Raw genomic sequence first — 19,025 nt, 5'->3', positions numbered from 1 at the left:
TAGAGAAACACGGCCTCTCTTTATTGATACACATACATACATACAGCCTCTCTTTATTGATACACATAGATACACACACCAGTTATGTACTGGACAAGGAAGGGACCAACCAGAGAAACACAGCCTCTCTTTATTGATACACATATATACATACAGCCTCTCTTTATTGATACACATAGATACATACACCAGTTATGTACTGGACAAGGAAGAGACCAACTAGAGAAACACGGCCTCTCTTTATTGATACACATACATACACACAGCCTCTATTTATTGATACACATAGATACACACACCAGTTATGTACTGGACAAGGAAGAGACCAACCAGAGAAACACAGCCTCTCTTTATTGATACACATACATACAAACACCAGTTATGTACTGGACAAGGAAGGGACCAACCAGAGAAACACAGCCTCTCTTTATTGATACACATACATACACACAGCCTCTCTTTATTGATACACATAGATACATACACCAGTTATGTACTGGACAAGGAAGAGACCAACTAGAGAAACACGGCCTCTCTTTATTGATACACATACATACACACAGCCTCTCTTTATTGGTACACATAGATACATACACCAGTTATGTACTCGACAAGGAAGAGACCAACTAGAGAAACACGGCCTCTATTTATTGATACACATAGATACACACACAAGTTATGTACTGGACAAGGAAGAGACCAACCAGAGAAACACAGCCTCTCTTTATTGATACACATACATACAAACACCAGTTATGTACTGGACAAGGAAGAGACCAACCAGAAAAACACAGCCTCTCTTTATTGATACACATACATACAAACACCAGTTATGTACTGGACAAGGAAGAGACCAACCAGAGAAACACAGCCTCTCTTTATTGATACACATACATACAAACACCAGTTATGTACTGGACAAGGAAGAGACCAACCAGAGAAACACAGCCTCTCTTTATTGATACACATACATACAAACACCAGTTATGTACTGGACAAGGAAGAGACCAACCAGAGAAACACAGCCTCTCTTTATTGATACACATACATACACACAGCCTCTCTTTATTGATACACATAGATACACACACCAGTTATGTACTGGACAAGGAAGAGACCAACTAGAGAAACACAGCCTCTCTTTATTGATACACATACATACACACAGCCTCTATTTATTAATACACATAGATACACACACCAGTTATGTACTGGACAAGGAAGAGACCAACCAGAGAAACACGGCCTCTCTTTATTGATACACATACATACAAACACCAGTTATGTACTGGACAAGGAAGAGACCAACCAGAGAAACACAGCCTCTCTTTATTGATACACATATATACATACAGCCTCTCTTTATTGATACACATACATACAAACACCAGTTATGTACTGGACAAGGAAGAGAGCAACCAGAGAAACACAGCCTCTCTTTATTGATACACATACATACAAACACCAGTTATGTACTGGACAAGGAAGAGACCAACCAGAGAAACACAGCCTCTCTTTATTGATACACATACATACAAACACCAGTTATGTACTGGACAAGGAAGAGACCAACCAGAGAAACACGGCCTCTCTTTATTGATACACATACATACAAACACCAGTTATGTACTGGACAAGGAAGAGACCAACCAGAGAAACACAGCCTCTCTTTATTGATACACATACATACAAACACCAGTTATGTACTGGACAAGGAAGAGAGCAACCAGAGAAACACAGCCTCTCTTTATTGATACACATACATACAAACACCAGTTATGTACTGGACAAGGAAGAGACCAACCAGAGAAACACAGCCTCTCTTTATTGATACACATACATACACACAGCCTCTATTTATTAATACACATAGATACACACACCAGTTATGTACTGGACAAGGAAGAGACCAACCAGAGAAACACAGCCTCTCTTTATTGATACACATACATACACACAGCCTCTATTTATTAATACACATAGATACACACACCAGTTATGTACTGGACAAGGAAGAGACCAACCAGAGAAACACAGCCTCTCTTTATTGATACACATACATACAAACACCAGTTATGTACTGGACAAGGAAGAGACCAACCAGAGAAACACAGCCTCTCTTTATTGATACACATATATACATACAGCCTCTCTTTATTGATACACATACATACAAACACCAGTTATGTACTGGACAAGGAAGAGAGCAACCAGAGAAACACAGCCTCTCTTTATTGATACACATACATACAAACACCAGTTATGTACTGGACAAGGAAGAGACCAACCAGAGAAACACAGCCTCTCTTTATTGATACACATACATACAAACACCAGTTATGTACTGGACAAGGAAGAGACCAACCAGAGAAACACAGCCTCTCTTTATTGATACACATACGTACAAACACCAGTTATGTACTGGACAAGGAAGAGACCAACCAGAGAAACACAGCCTCTCTTTATTGATACACATACATACACACAGCCTCTCTTTATTGATACACATAGATACACACACCAGTTATGTACTGGACAAGGAAGAGACCAACTAGAGAAACACAGCCTCTCTTTATTGATACACATACATACACACAGCCTCTCTTTATTGATACACATAGATACACACACCAGTTATGTACTGGACAAGGAAGAGACCAACTAGAGAAACACAGCCTCTCTTTATTGATACACATACGTACAAACACCAGTTATGTACTGGACAAGGAAGAGACCAACCAGAGAAACACAGCCTCTCTTTATTGATACACATACGTACAAACACCAGTTATGTACTGGACAAGGAAGAGACCAACCAGAGAAACACAGCCTCTCTTTATTGATACACATACATACAAACACCAGTTATGTACTGGACAAGGAAGAGACCAACTAGAGAAACACAGCCTCTCTTTATTGATACACATACATACAAACACCAGTTTATGTACTGGACAAGGAAGAGACCAACCAGAGAAACACAGCCTCTCTTTATTGATACACATACATACACACAGCCTCTCTTTATTGATACACATAGATACACACACCAGTTATGTACTGGACAAGGAAGAGACCAACTAGAGAAACACAGCCTCTCTTTATTAATACACATACATACAAACACCAGTTATGTACTGGACAAGGAAGAGACCAACCAGAGAAACACAGCCTCTCTTTATTGATACACATACATACAAACACCAGTTATGTACTGGACAAGGAAGAGACCAACCAGAGAAACACAGCCTCTCTTTATTGATACACATACATACAAACACCAGTTATGTACTGGACAAGGAAGAGACCAACCAGAGAAACACAGCCTCTCTTTATTGATACACATACGTACAAACACCAGTTATGTACTGGACAAGGAAGAGACCAACCAGAGAAACACAGCCTCTCTTTATTGATACACATACATACAAACACCAGTTATGTACTGGACAAGGAAGAGACCAACCAGAGAAACACAGCCTCTCTTTATTGAGACACATACATACACACGGCCTCTCTTTATTGATACACATACATACACACAGACACTCTTTATTGATACACATAGATACACACACCAGTTATGTACTGGACAAGGAAGAGACCAACTAGAGAAACACGGCCTCTCTTTATTGAGACACATACATACACACAGCCTCTCTTTATTGATACACATAGATACACACCCCAGTTATGTACTGGACAAGGAAGAGACCAACCAGAGAAACACAGCCTCTCTTTATTGATACACATAGATACACACACCAGTTATATACTGGGACAAGGAGGAGACCAACTAGAGAAACACGGCCTCGCTTTATTGATACACATACATACACACACCAGTTATGTACTGGACAAGGAAGAGACCAACTAGAGAAACACGGCCTCTCTTTATTGACACACATACATACAAACACCAGTTATGTACTGGACAAGGAAGAGACCAACCAGAGAAACACAGCCTCTATTTATTGATACACATAGATACACACACCAGTTATGTACTGGACAAGGAAGCGACCAACCAGAGAAACACAGCCTCTCTTTATTGACACACATACATACAAACACCAGTTATGTACTGGACACGGAACAGACCAACCAGAGAAACACAGCCTCTCTTTATTGATACACATACATACAAACACCAGTTATGTACTTGACAAGGAAGAGACCAACCAGAGAAACACAGCCTCTCTTTATTGATACACATACATACACACAGCCTCTCTTTATTGATACACATACATACACATACCAGTTATGTACTGGACAAGGAAGAGACCAACTAGAGAAACACGCCATCTCTTTATTGATACACATACATACACACAGCCTCTCTTTATTGATACACATACATACACACACCAGTTATGTACTGGACAAGGAAGAGACCAACCAGAGAAACACGGCCTCTCTTTATTGATACACATGCATACACACAGCCTCTCTTTATTGATACACATACATACACACACCAGTTATGTACTGGACAAGGAAGAGACCAACCAGAGAAACACAGCCTCTCTTTATTGATACACATACATACACACAGCCACTCTTTATTGATACACATAGATACACACACCAGTTATGTACTGGACAAGGAAGCGACCAACCAGAGAAACACAGCCTCTCTTTATTGACACACATACATACAAACACCAGTTATGTACTGGACACGGAACAGACCAACCAGAGAAACACAGCCTCTCTTTATTGATACACATACATACACACAGCCTCTCTTTATTGATACACATACACACAGCCTCTCTTTATTGATACACATACATACACATACCAGTTATGTACTGGACAAGGAAGAGACCAACTAGAGAAACATGCCATCTCTTTATTGATACACATACATACAAACACCAGTTATGTACTGGACAAGGAAGAGACCAACTAGAGAAACACGGCCTCTCTTTATTGATACACATACATACAAACACCAGTTATGTACTGGACAAGGAAGAGACCAACCAGAGAAACACAGCCTCTCTTTATTGATACACATACATACAAACACCAGTTATGTACTGGACAAGGAAGAGACCAACTAGAGAAACATGGCCTCTCTTTATTGATACACATACATACACACATAAGTTATGTACTGGACAAGGAAGAGACCAACTAGAGAAACACGGCCTCTCTTTATTGATACACATACATACACACAGTGTCTCTTTATTGATGCACATAGATACACACACCAGTTATATACTGGACAAGGAAGAGACCAACTAGAGAAACATGGCCTCTCTTTATTGATACACATACATACACACACCAGTTATGTACTGGACAAGGAAGAGACCAACTAGAGAAACACGGCCTCTCTTTATTGATACACATACATACACACAGTGTCTCTTTATTGATGCACATAGATACACACACCAGTTATATACTGGGACAAGGAGGAGACCAACTAGAGAAACACGGCCTCTCTTTATTGATACACATACATACACACAGCCTCTATTTATTGATACACATAGATACACACACAAGTTATGTACTGGACAAGGAAGAGACCAACCAGAGAAACACAGCCTCTCTTTATTGATACACATACATACAAACACCAGTTATGTACTGGACAAGGAAGAGACCAACCAGAAAAACACAGCCTCTCTTTATTGATACACATACATACAAACACCAGTTATGTACTTGACAAGGAAGAGACCAACCAGAGAAACAACGCCTCTCTTTATTGATACACATACATACACACATCCTCTCTTTATTGATACACATAGATACACACACCAGTTATGTACTGGACAAGGAAGAGACCAACTAGAGAAACACGGCCTCTCTTTATTGATACACATACATACACACACCAGTTATGTACTGGACAAGGAAGAGACCAACTAGAGAAACACGGCCTCTCTTTATTGATACACATACATACACACACCAGTTATGTACTGGACAAGGAAGAGACCAACTAGAGAAACACGGCCTCTCTTTATTGATACACATAGATACACACACCAGTTATGTACTGGACAAGGAAGAGACCAACTAGAGAAACACGGCCTCTCTTTATTGATACACATACGTACAAACACCAGTTATGTACTGGACAAGGAAGAGACCAACCAGAGAAACACGGCCTCTCTTTATTGATACACATAGATACACACACCAGTTATGTACTGGACAAGGAAGAGACCAACTAGAGAAACACGGCCTCTCTTTATTGATACACATACATACACACACCAGTTATGTACTGGACAAGGAAGAGACCAACTAGAGAAACACGGCCTCTCTTTATTGATACACATAGATACACACACCAGTTATGTACTGGACATGGAAAAGACCAATAGAGAAACACGGCCTCTCTTTATTGATACACATTCATACAAACACCAGTTATGTACTGGACATGGAAAAGACCAATAGAGAAACACGGCCTCTCTTTATTGATACACATACATACCCACATCCTCTATTTGTTGATACACATAGATACACACACCAGTTATGTACTGGACAAGGAAGAGACCAACTAGAGAAACACGGCATCTCTTTATTGATACACATTCATACAAACACCAGTTATGTACTGGACAAGGAAGAGACCAACCAGAGAAACACAGCCTCTCTTTATTGATACACATACATACACACAGCCTTTCTTTATTGATACACATAGATACACACACCAGTTATGTACTGGACAAGGAAGAGACCAACTAGAGAAACACGGCCTCTCTTTATTGATACACATACATACACACACCAGTTATGTACTGGACAAGGAAGAGACCAACTAGAGAAACACGGCCTCTCTTTATTGATACACATAGATACACACACCAGTTATGTACTGGACAAGGAAGAGACCAACTAGAGAAACACGGCCTCTCTTTATTGATACACATACGTACAAACACCAGTTATGTACTGGACAAGGAAGAGACCAACCAGAGAAACACGGCCTCTCTTTATTGATACACATAGATACACACACCAGTTATGTACTGGACAAGGAAGAGACCAACTAGAGAAACACGGCCTCTCTTTATTGATACACATACATACACACACCAGTTATGTACTGGACAAGGAAGAGACCAACTAGAGAAACACAGCCTCTCTTTATTGATACACATAGATACACACACCAGTTATGTACTGGACATGGAAAAGACCAATAGAGAAACACGGCCTCTCTTTATTGATACACATTCATACAAACACCAGTTATGTACTGGACATGGAAAAGACCAATAGAGAAACACGGCCTCTCTTTATTGATACACATACATACCCACATCCTCTATTTGTTGATACACATAGATACACACACCAGTTATGTACTGGACAAGGAAAAGACCAATAGAGAAACACGGCCTCTCTTTATTGATACACATACATACACACAGCCTTTATTTATTGATACACATAGATACACACACCAGTTATATACTGGGACAAGGAAGAGACCAACTAGAGAAACACAGTCTCTCTTTATTGATACACATACATACAAACACCAGTTATGTACTGGACAAGGAAGAGACCAACCAGAGAAACACAGCCTCTCTTTATTGATACACATACATACAAACACCAGTTATGTACAGGACAAGGAAGAGAGCAACCAGAGAAACACGGCCTCTCTTTATAGATACACATACATACAAACACCAGTTATGTACTGGACAAGGAAGAGACCAACCAGAGAAACACGGCCTCTCTTTATTGATACACATACATACACACAGCCTCTCTTTATTGATACACATAGATACACACACCAGTTATGTACTGGACAAGGAAGAGACCAACTAGAGAAACACGGCCTCTCTTTATTGATACACATACATACAAACATCAGTTATGTACTGGACAAGGAAGAGACCAACCAGAGAAACACAGCCTCTCTTTATTGATACACATACATACAAACACCAGTTATGTACTGGACAAGGAAATGACCAACCAGAGAAACACAGCCTCTCTTTATTGATACACATACATACACACAGACTCTCTTTATTAATACACACAGATACACACACCAGTTATGTACTGGACAAGGAAGAGACCAACCAGAGAAACACAGCCTCTCTTTATTGATACACATACATACAAACACCAGTTATGTACTGGACAAGGAAGAGACCAACCAGAGAAACACAGCCTCTCTTTATTGATACACATACATACAAACACCAGTTATGTACTGGACAAGGAAGAGACCAACCAGAGAAACACAGCCTCTCTTTATTGATACACATACATACAAACACCAGTTATGTACTGGACAAGGAAGAGACCAACCAGAGAAACACGGCCTCTCTTTATTGATACACATACATACACACAGCCTCTCTTTATTGATACACATACATACAAACACCAGTTATGTACTGGACAAGGAAGAGATCAACCAGAGAAACACAGCCTCTCTTTATTGATACACATACATACAAACACCAGTTATGTACTGGACAAGGAAGAGACCAACCAGAGAAACACGGCCTCTCTTTATTGATACACATACATACACACAGCCTCTCTTTATTGATACACATACATACAAACACCAGTTATGTACTGGACAAGGAAGAGACCAACCAGAGAAACACGGCCTCTCTTTATTGATACACATACATACACACAGCCTCTCTTTATTGATACACATAGATACACACACCAGTTATGTACTGGACAAGGAAGAGACCAACTAGAGAAACACGGCCTCTCTTTATTGATACACATACATACAAACACCAGTTATGTACTGGACAAGGAAGAGACCAACCAGAGAAACACAGCCTCTCTTTATTGATACACATACATACAAACACCAGTTATGTACTGGACAAGGAAATGACCAACCAGAGAAACACAGCCTCTCTTTATTGATACACATACATACACACAGACTCTCTTTATTAATACACACAGATACACACACCAGTTATGTACTGGACAAGGAAGAGACCAACCAGAGAAACACAGCCTCTCTTTATTGATACACATACATACAAACACCAGTTATGTACTGGACAAGGAAGAGACCAACCAGAGAAACACAGCCTCTCTTTATTGATACACATACATACAAACACCAGTTATGTACTGGACAAGGAAGAGACCAACCAGAGAAACACAGCCTCTCTTTATTGATACACATACATACAAACACCAGTTATGTACTGGACAAGGAAGAGACCAACCAGAGAAACACGGCCTCTCTTTATTGATACACATACATACACACAGCCTCTCTTTATTGATACACACAGATACACACACCAGTTATGTACTGGACAAGGAAGAGACCAACCAGAGAAACACAGCCTCTCTTTATTGATACACATACATACAAACACCAGTTATGTACTGGACAAGGAAGAGACCAACCAGAGAAACACAGCCTCTCTTTATTGATACACATACATACAAACACCAGTTATGTACTGGACAAGGAAGAGACCAACCAGAGAAACACAGCCTCTCTTTATTGATACACATACATACAAACACCAGTTATGTACTGGACAAGGAAGAGACCAACCAGAGAAACACAGCCTCTCTTTATTGATACACATACATACAAACACCAGTTATGTACTGGACAAGGAAGAGACCAACCAGAGAAACACAGCCTCTCTTTATTGATACACATACATACAAACACCAGTTATGTACTGGACAAGGAAGAGACCAACCAGAGAAACACGGCCTCTCTTTATTGATACACATACATACAAACACCAGTTATGTACTGGACAAGGAAGAGACCAACCAGAGAAACACGGCCTCTCTTTATTGATACACATACATACACACAGCCTCTCTTTATTGATACACATACATACAAACACCAGTTATGTACTGGACAAGGAAGAGATCAACCAGAGAAACATGGGCTCTCTTTATTGATACACATAGATACAAACACCAGTTATATACTGGGACAAGGAGGAGGCAACCAAGAGTAATCCAGAACTCCCAAACCAGCACTGAGCGGTCTAGTCTTTTTTTTATTCAATCAGCCGGTTGGGAGATTTAAAAGCAGGAAGATTGAAGAGCATGAAGGCAGCTGGGTGGTACTATGTTATGTTGCATAGGTAAATATTCACATTATTAACCCCTTAGGGAGGTAGTATGTTATGTTGCATATGTAAACATTCGCTTTTCATGGGCAGCTGGGTTTCGGTTGTACCACTTAAGTGTTAAAGGCATATTTTTTCATCCTGACTTATACAGGCAATCATTGTAAGCCCCGCCCCAGCATCATGCAACTTGAGGCAATTGAGACGGTTCAGGGACACATGTATAGCCTCTCAGTTCTCTGTCACTGACTTGAATTTTGGATGAGAGTTTAAGCTTAGTGCTACTTTTGCGCTATTCAAGAGCAAAGGACCAGGTATACGTGCATTTAATGTAAGTACCAAATACAGGGCTCATTCACCCAAGTTGCCTCCAAAACGTGAGTCCTTAGCATGTTCTGTATCACACCGGCTGTGTGCCACCTTGTTTTAGGTCTCTGATTGGAGATACCTTGCACATTTTACACCAATAACTGAATTCCTGTGATGCCCTGCTCCAGCCTCATGACACGAGTGGAAAATAATGAACCTAAAACATATTGGTACTTTTGAAACCTCTATTTGCTCAATCTTTTAGAAAAGGTTTTAGGAGAAATAGTTTTATATGCTCTGAGAAAAGGAACCAACGAGAACCTTCTATAAAAGTGATGGAAGCCTTGCACAGCAAGGATAGGGTTCTATTGCAACACTACTCCATGTGAGCAGTGCCCGTTAACACCCTTTAGGGCCTGATTTACAAACGCGTTTTTCAATGGCAAAATCAAGTTGAAAAACGTTTTGTAAATTAGGCATGATAGTTCAAAATGGCCGCCTTTGCAGATTTTATGCCAGGGTAGTGCCTGTGAAAGACCATTGACCTTTTCTTCAAAATATCTTTTCTTCTGCAGTACAATTCCATCCTCCCCACTTTCCAAGGGATTTTTCTGCAAAGCCCAATTTCAATTACGAAAAAACCCCACAGATAGACAAAGGAGCAAACATTTGGAAACACTGCCGTTTCAGGCAATGACAGCCTTTACTGTGTGCAGGACTGAAGCAGCAGAAAATGCCAGAAGACCTCAGTATATTGGCAGGACAGGTATCAAGTACAAGCACATGGAAATCTTTATTAACCTCCTCTCAGCCAACCAGAATGATTGAGGTGCAGCCAGTAACTGCTGGTATTGACTGCATTCTGAACATTCTGTCGTCAGCAGCAGACAGGGAAACAACAATGCAATGTCACGCTGTGCTTGTTCAGTGGAGTAACATTGCTGAAAATGTTGACATCTAAATGAAAAGAGCCCCTACCAAATGAATGGCAAACAATGGTGTGCCACAAAAGTTGGGGGGGGGGGCAAACACCCTTGTCCCCCCCTCCAATTACGCCCATGGTTCTGCCAGTGAGAAGGCCTCTACTTGCTATCACGGAGGTTGATTTCATATTCAAAGAGTACCATGATTAAGGTGTTGGGGTTTTAAACCAAACCCTATTGCTTCCACAGAAGAGGTGTGATTAGAAGGGGTTGAGGCCCCATTAAAGTTCAAGGGGTCAGTGAGACTAATACTGCGCTCCAAGGCGTGACCCCCACTCCCAACGAGTAGACTTGAGGTGTTTGTTGCCTCCCTACTGTGTACAGAATTAGACACCGCACTACCCATCCTGCAAACAGTGTGCCAACCCCAACAGTACTCACCAAAGAAGCAGTAGATGATCCCGAAGAGGCAGCACATGGCGCAAACGACGGACGGGACGATCTCGTACTTGCGCTCGATCTCCTGCTCGCACCGGCGATCCCAGTCCAGCCCCATGTCGTGCGGCAGCAGCTTGAAGCGAAGCGTCTGCACCGTGGACGTCATGGTGGGAGCCACTCCTGCGGACGAGGCGAGGCGGTTCAGCTAGCGGTGAGAGTATCGCTGCAAGCAAGAACAAGAGGCGGTGAAGAGATTGTGCGTCCATTTCTCACACGGATAGATGTCAACAGACAAGCGTGTAGCACACGGGGCCTTTATCATGGTAAGGAATTGGATCAGGAGACACATTTGTTAACCTTTTTACTTTTGGTTGTGCAGACGTCTAGACAGACAGGCTCACGGTACATTTCTCTGGCATGTATGTATGTTGGAAATGCTGTCCATCAGCGCTAGCTAGCATAGTCGCTGGTGAGGAATCATGGGGGCAGAGTCCAAAACATCAGGGGAACCGCAGGTTTCCGACCCTTGCTTCTATTGCCACTGGTGGAATGTCTAATGAGTCCACTACAAGCCCCCTAAAGACGTTACCTGTGGCTGCAGGTCGAACTATAACACCCAATGTACAGGATAAGATTATGCCAGAACCACTGAGACCGGTCTGCTGACCTGGATGTTCATCTTTGAGAAGCAGGGAAAACCCTCACACCTGCTGGAGCTCCTAGGCCCTCTGCTTGGGGCACTGACTGTGTCTCCACCCAGCAGCCCAGGGCAGTGTCCAACATTGGAAGTGTAGGGATGGTGAGCCACAAACAAATTCCAGCTACTTTTCCCCAAAAATGCACTTTAGAAAATGATTGCTCAACTGGCACACAATCGTATCTGGACCCCATATGATGACTTTGAATCCGTACCCTCTCCCTGCAACATTCCGAAAAGAGTGAGACATGGAGGTGTGTCCTCCTGCTCTGCATCTGGCTATGCCCCATATTGGGCCTGCAGTGCAGTCAACGGCCTGGAGTGGGACACAGAGCATACTCCTACTATGCCCCCCATGGGACATGGAGGGTGCAGAGCAGGAGCATACGGCCACACTGCTGTCCGTGGCCTGCACCAGACTGCTGTTCTACAGGCAGCAGGCCCAGGAGCACACAGCAACACTGCTGTCTCGGACAAGGTGCCCAGAAAAAAAGGCATGCCACAGTAAGAAAGGGCTCGACTGGGTGCTCCCAAATTTCAGTCTAGCCAAGTAATAACACATACCATACATGCACACCTCGTAATTTGCACTAACAGAAGGGGCTTCTCAGAAAAGGACAATGTAAGGAGCATTATCAGTATTTACTTGGAAGCCCCATGAAAGTGACTTTAGAATAAGTTGCCATAAGTAGGCCAAGTGGCAAATAACCTTGTAGTGCAAAATACCTAAATTGCACTATTATTATGTATGGAGAAACTCTATAGTCATTAGGCTTTTTTTTATAATAGCCTGATATATTAACATAAGCTATGAGGAGAATCACTTACAGAGCTGCAGATAAGACAGTGTGATTAAATGATTTGCCCAGGATCAAACACTTTGGTTAAATGGTTAAACTGGGATGCAGACAATTTAAGCGAATTAACTCATCTTCACAGGTTTAGTTGGTCTAGATATGTATTAAGGTTTTGCTTTGCTGCTCATGTGCTTAAATAATGCTTTATTTATAGCAATGCCTTGGAAGCAAAGCACATTAAATAATAAACTAGCCTTTCACAATAACTGAACACTATACACATCGTCATAGAAATATGTTGAGCAATAAGGGTATGGCTTTAGCTTTATTCTCCCCATCCTGCATGCAAAGTCACAATAGCATCATGCAGATTGATGTGAGACTAACAAATCCCCCTTGGGGTTTAAACCCACAGTCATTCTGCCAGAAAGCATGCAGCATTATGCACGCTTCTCACTTCAGATCACACCCATTCACATTTTGTAAGGGGCAGAAGTCCCTGCTAAAAGCCCCCCCTGCGCCCATCAGTGCTGAATGACTCCCATTGCAATGCTCTGTTAACACAGAGCAACGTGTCAGTTCACTGGCAGAGCCGCTCTGCTGCCTGGGGATCGAACTGTCACATGAACGGGAAAGGTGTCCTGCCAGGACAATGAAGGTGCTGAGCAGGAACACTTTGCTCCTGCTCGGGCACCCTGATTGTCGCAATCTAAGAGCCAATGGGAGGGCAAGCTGCCTCCTCCTCCACCCCACTCGGTATGCCACTGGTGCAGCCTGAGAACGTCTTGGCGGGTACCCCTGCATTCCTGTGGTGGGTAGGAAGACTGTATGACAACTGTGAGCACTAAGAGCTTTGCCTGACTGCAAGGAGTCCCTGCCAGCTGCTGCTCAAGGCTGCAAGGCACTGCCCGTTGCCCCAGGACACCAGAATCATGGCTGTTTGATGGGGAGAGATGTCTGCAACCGATCATTCCATGGACGGGTCTGAGGTAGACTCCTCAGCACTGTGAGGTGGCCCACACCCCTGCCTGCACACAAAGGACTGACTTTTAGAGGAAGCCCCCCAGAAGGGAGGATGTGTTACAGCCCACTACTACAGCATACTGCAGGAATCAGACCAGCTATGCAACATCATGCTGACCTTTACCTTAGAACCTTAACCTTTGGTGTACCTACCCCCCTGGGAGCCTAGAGGGCTGGAGCTGGAAAGATGTTGATTAAGAGTCTTTGGAACTTGAGGAAAGGAGAACTTATGTTCCATCTGAAATTAGGACATGTATGTACATCCTCAGTGCAAAGCCAGACTTTTTAATGCATATATATCAAGTCAAATAATTAAGAGAGACATCAGCAAAGCCTATGAAATTCGGCAGGTGTGGGAAGCAACGACACTTGTAACTCAGAGTTACCCCTGTAGACGCTACCCATGACGACACCCATGACGTTTGGGCTGTTAGGTGGCAAAGCCACCTATACACCGAAACTAAAGGCCAGCCTGGTAGGATCAGGTTATTTAGTCGTGAGGGGGAAGAGGGTTCAAAGGCCACGGCCAGTGGGCCAGGGTAGTTTATGCTAATTGTCGCAGACTGGAAGGTAGCCACGACTGAACCAACTTATTGCAACGAAATCTGTGAAATTCGGTGGTCTGTAACATGGACTTTTATCGTAGTGAGAGATCCGACGGGATTGGTCTGTAACATGGACCTTTATCGTAGTGAGAGATCCGACGGGATTGGTCTGTAAAATGGACCTTTATTGTAGTGAGAGATCTGACTGGATTGGTCTGTTACACTGATCATTATCGTAGTGAGAGATCCAACTGGGTCTGTCGCTTCTATGGACCTTTATCCTACTGAGAGATTTGACTGGGTCTGTCTCTTCCATGGATCTTTATCATGGTGAGAGATCTGACTGGGTTGGTCTGTAAGATGGACCTTTATTGTAGTGAGAGATCTGACTGGGTTGGTCTGTAAGATGGACCTTTATCGTAGTGAGAGACCTGACTGGGCCAGTCTCTTTCATGGACCTTTATCGTAGAGAGAGATCTGACTGGGTTGGTCTGTTACACTGATCTTTATCGTAGTGAGAGATCTGACTCGGTCTGTCTTTTCCATGGACCTTTATCGTTGTGAGAGACCTGACTGGGCCAGTCTCTTTCGTGGACCTTTATCGTAGTGAGAGATCTGATTGGGTCTGTCTCTTTCATGGATCTTTATCGTAGTGAGAGATCTGACTGGGCCTGTCGCTTCCATGGACCTTTATCCTAGTGAGAGATCTGACTAGGTCTGTCTCTTCCATGGATCTTTATCGTAGTGAGAGATTTGACTGGGTTGGTCAGTAACATGGACCTTTATTGTAGAGAGAGATCTGACTGGGTTGGTCTCTTCCATGGACCTTTATCATAGTGAGAGATCTGACTGGGTAGGTCTCCTCCATGGATCATCCGATTGGGTCTGTCTGTAAAATGGAACTTTATCGTAGTGAGAGATCTGACAGGACCTTTATCGTAGTGAGAGATCTGACTGCATTGGTCTGTAACATGGACCTTTATCATAGTTAGAGATCTGACTGAGCCAGTCTCTTTCATAGACCTTTATCATAGTGTGAGATCTGGCTGGGTCAGTCTCTTCATTGAACTTTATTGTAGTGAGAGATCTGACTGGGTCAGGCTCTTCCATGGACCTTTACCATAGTGAGAGATCCGACTGGGTCTGTCCGTAAAATGGAACTTTATCGTAGTGAGAGATCTGACTGGGTCAGTCTCTTCCATGGACCTTTACCATAGTGAGAGATCCGACTGGGTCTGTCCGTAAGATGGAACTTTATCGTAGTGAGAGATCTGACTGGGTCAGTCTCTTCCATGGACCTTTATCGTAGCGAGAGATCTGACTTGGTTGGTCTCTTCCATTGAACTTTATTGTAGTGAGAGATCTGACTGGGTCAGTCTCTTCCATGGCCCTTTACCATAGTGAGAGATCCGACTGGGTCTGTCCGTAAGATGGAATTTTATCATAGTGAGAGATCTGACAGGACCTTTATCATAATGAGAGATCTGCCGGGATTGGTCTGTAACATGGACCTTTATCGTAGTGAGAGATCTGACGGGATTGGTCTGTTCCATGGACCTTTATCATAGTTAGAGATCTGACTGGGCCAGTCTCTTTCATAGACCTTTATCATAGTGAGAGATCTTACTGGGTCAGTCTCTTCCATTGAACTTTATTGTAGTGAGAGATCTGACTGGGTCAGTCTCTTCCATGGACCTTTACCATAGTGAGAGATCCGACTGGGTCTGTCCGTAAGATGGAACTTTATCGTAGTGAGAGATCTGACTGGGTCAGTCTCTTCCATGGACCTTTATCGTAGCGAGAGATCTGACTTGGTTGGTCTCTTCCATTGAACTTTATTGTAGTGAGAGATCTGACTGGGTCAGTCTCTTCCATGGCCTTTTACCATAGTGAGAGATCCGACTGGGTCTGTCCGTAAGATGGAATTTTATCATAGTGAGAGATCTGACAGGACCTTTATCGTAATGAGAGATCTGACGGGATTGGTCTGTAACATGGACCTTTATCGTAGTGAGAGATCTGACGGGATTGGTCTGTTCCATGGACCTTTATCGTAGTTAGAGATCTGACTGGGCCAGTCTCTTTCATAGACCTTTATCATAGTGAGAGATCTTACTGGGTCAGTCTCTTCCATTGAACTTTATTGTAGTGAGAGATCTGACTGGGTCAGTCTCTTCCATGGACCTTTACCATAGTGAGAGATCCGACTGGGTCTGTCCGTAAGATGGAACTTTATCGTAGTGAGAGATCTGACTGGGTCAGTCTCTTCCATGGACCTTTATCGTAGCGAGAGATCTGACTTGGTTGGTCTCTTCCATTGAACTTTATTGTAGTGAGAGATCTGACTGGGTCAGTCTCTTCCATGGCCCTTTACCATAGTGAGAGATCCGACTGGGTCTGTCCGTAAGATGGAATTTTATCATAGTGAGAGATCTGACAGGACCTTTATCATAATGAGAGATCTGACGGGATTGGTCTGTAACATGGACCTTTTAATCGTAGTGAGAGATCTGACGGGATTGGTCTGTTCCATGGACCTTTATCGTAGTTAGAGATCTGACTGGGCCAGTCTCTTTCATGGACCTTTAACGTAATGAGAGATCCGACTGGGTCTGTCTGTAAAATGGAACTTTATCGTAGTGAGAAATCTGACAGGACCTTTATCGTAGTGAGAGATCTGACGGGATTGGTCTGTAACATTGACCTTTATCGTAGTTAGAGATCTGACTGGGCCAGTCTCTTTCATGGACCTTTAACGTAATGAGAGATCCGACTGGGTCTGTCTGTAAGATGGAACTTTATCGTAGTGAGAAATCTGACAGGACCTTTATCGTAGTGAGAGATCTGACGGGATTGGTCTGTAACATTGACCTTTATCGTAGTTAGAGATCTGACTGGGCCAGTCTCTTTCATGGACCTTTATCGTAGTGAGAGATCCGACTGGATAATCTCTTTCATGGACCTTTATCGTAGTGAGAGATCCGACTGGATAATCTCTTTCATGGACCTTTATCGTAGTGAGAGATCCGACTGGATAATCTCTTCCATGGACCTTTATCCTAGTGAGAGATCTGATTGAGTCGCTCTAGCCTGGCCTTTTTTTTCTTATTAGACATCAACCAGTCATGTCATTAGTCGCACATCACCTTGCAATTTGGTACTTTTAGGATCTGCATTTAAAAACCGTACAAAAATGTGAAATGGCGCATGCTAATAATACCAGCATTTACAGAACACAATTTGACAGGTAGGTGTTTAGCATATCGTTGTGAAAGAAGAGTGTGACTGAAGAAATTGGTTGAGAAAAGTGGTTCCCAGTTTGTCTGCATTACCAGCTTTAGAATGTTCACACAATTTACCTGCGGGGTACCTCTGTGGCAGAGCAGAAAACACTTATGTATGTTTATGCATGTGATTTCTGGCAGGGTCAATTCTGCCTTTCTTCCTTGTACTCGAAGAAACAACTGCTCTTTAGTTGGGTACTTGTAAAAGCTTTTATTTACAATTTAATGAAGGCAACCGATATAGAAGATAATACTTGAACTTGGCACGGGGAGCAGGCAAAGACAAAGCACGAGATGCAAGGAATATATCTCCGTTATTTGGTGGGTTCTCTTCTCTGCCCTCGCTGGAGGCCGCCACCATGTTGAAATTCTGACTGCATCACTGTGTTTTCGGTTGGCCATTACCATTGTAAAAGGTTGGTGATGCCTTCATCTGTTGGCCCGGCAAGCAGTCTACAAAAACTGTTCCTGACAATCCATTCATGCATAGTAGCCAAAACCTCACACCCAAAGCTGAGGTGGCCCTTGCAGACATTTTACTTTTAGGGTGAGTGTTGTGACAAATTAAATTAACACCAAGCCCAGTGTGCTTTAAGTACTCAGAGGTATTTCTGGCTTAAATCACATTCACAAATGTGTTTGTGAAATGTAAACACACATCTGTGGTTATGCTTATGTGCCCAAAATGTGCTTAGATTGTTTGCAAAGCAGGCAGGGGCCCACATTGGTGCTATTTGTCTCTCTCCCCTTTCTCATTGGTGATTAATTTACAGAATTAGGATGATTTACTCATTGATTGAATTGTGCTAGACAGCAATTTTGCAAACCGAGACTCAGCGGTGTATTTACAAGATGCAGACTGAATGGGACCCTGCTCCCTCTTTTTTCCCCTCACTCTGGCCA

General features: G+C 42.7%; 1 protein-coding gene across 2 annotated transcripts in view; it reads right to left on the bottom strand.

Annotated features, from left to right (window-relative positions):
• The window catches only part of TMEM198 (transmembrane protein 198), a 394,279-nt gene that overhangs the window by 235,099 nt on the left and 140,155 nt on the right, over positions 1-19,025 (bottom strand). For both annotated transcript variants that reach the window (XM_069616944.1, XM_069616945.1), the window contains exon 2: positions 11,780-11,999. In XM_069616944.1, the coding sequence (XP_069473045.1) occupies positions 11,780-11,942 (163 nt within the window). In that variant the 5' untranslated portion in view covers positions 11,943-11,999. The remainder of the gene's footprint in view (positions 1-11,779; positions 12,000-19,025) is intronic.

This window comes from Ambystoma mexicanum, chromosome 9 (genome assembly GCF_040938575.1).
Source record: "Ambystoma mexicanum isolate Mex_15411 chromosome 9, UKY_AmexF1_1, whole genome shotgun sequence".
Lineage (NCBI taxonomy): Eukaryota > Metazoa > Chordata > Amphibia > Caudata > Ambystomatidae > Ambystoma > Ambystoma mexicanum.
The sequence above is the reverse complement of the archived record's forward strand: the minus strand, read 5'-3'. Positions and strand labels throughout refer to the sequence as shown.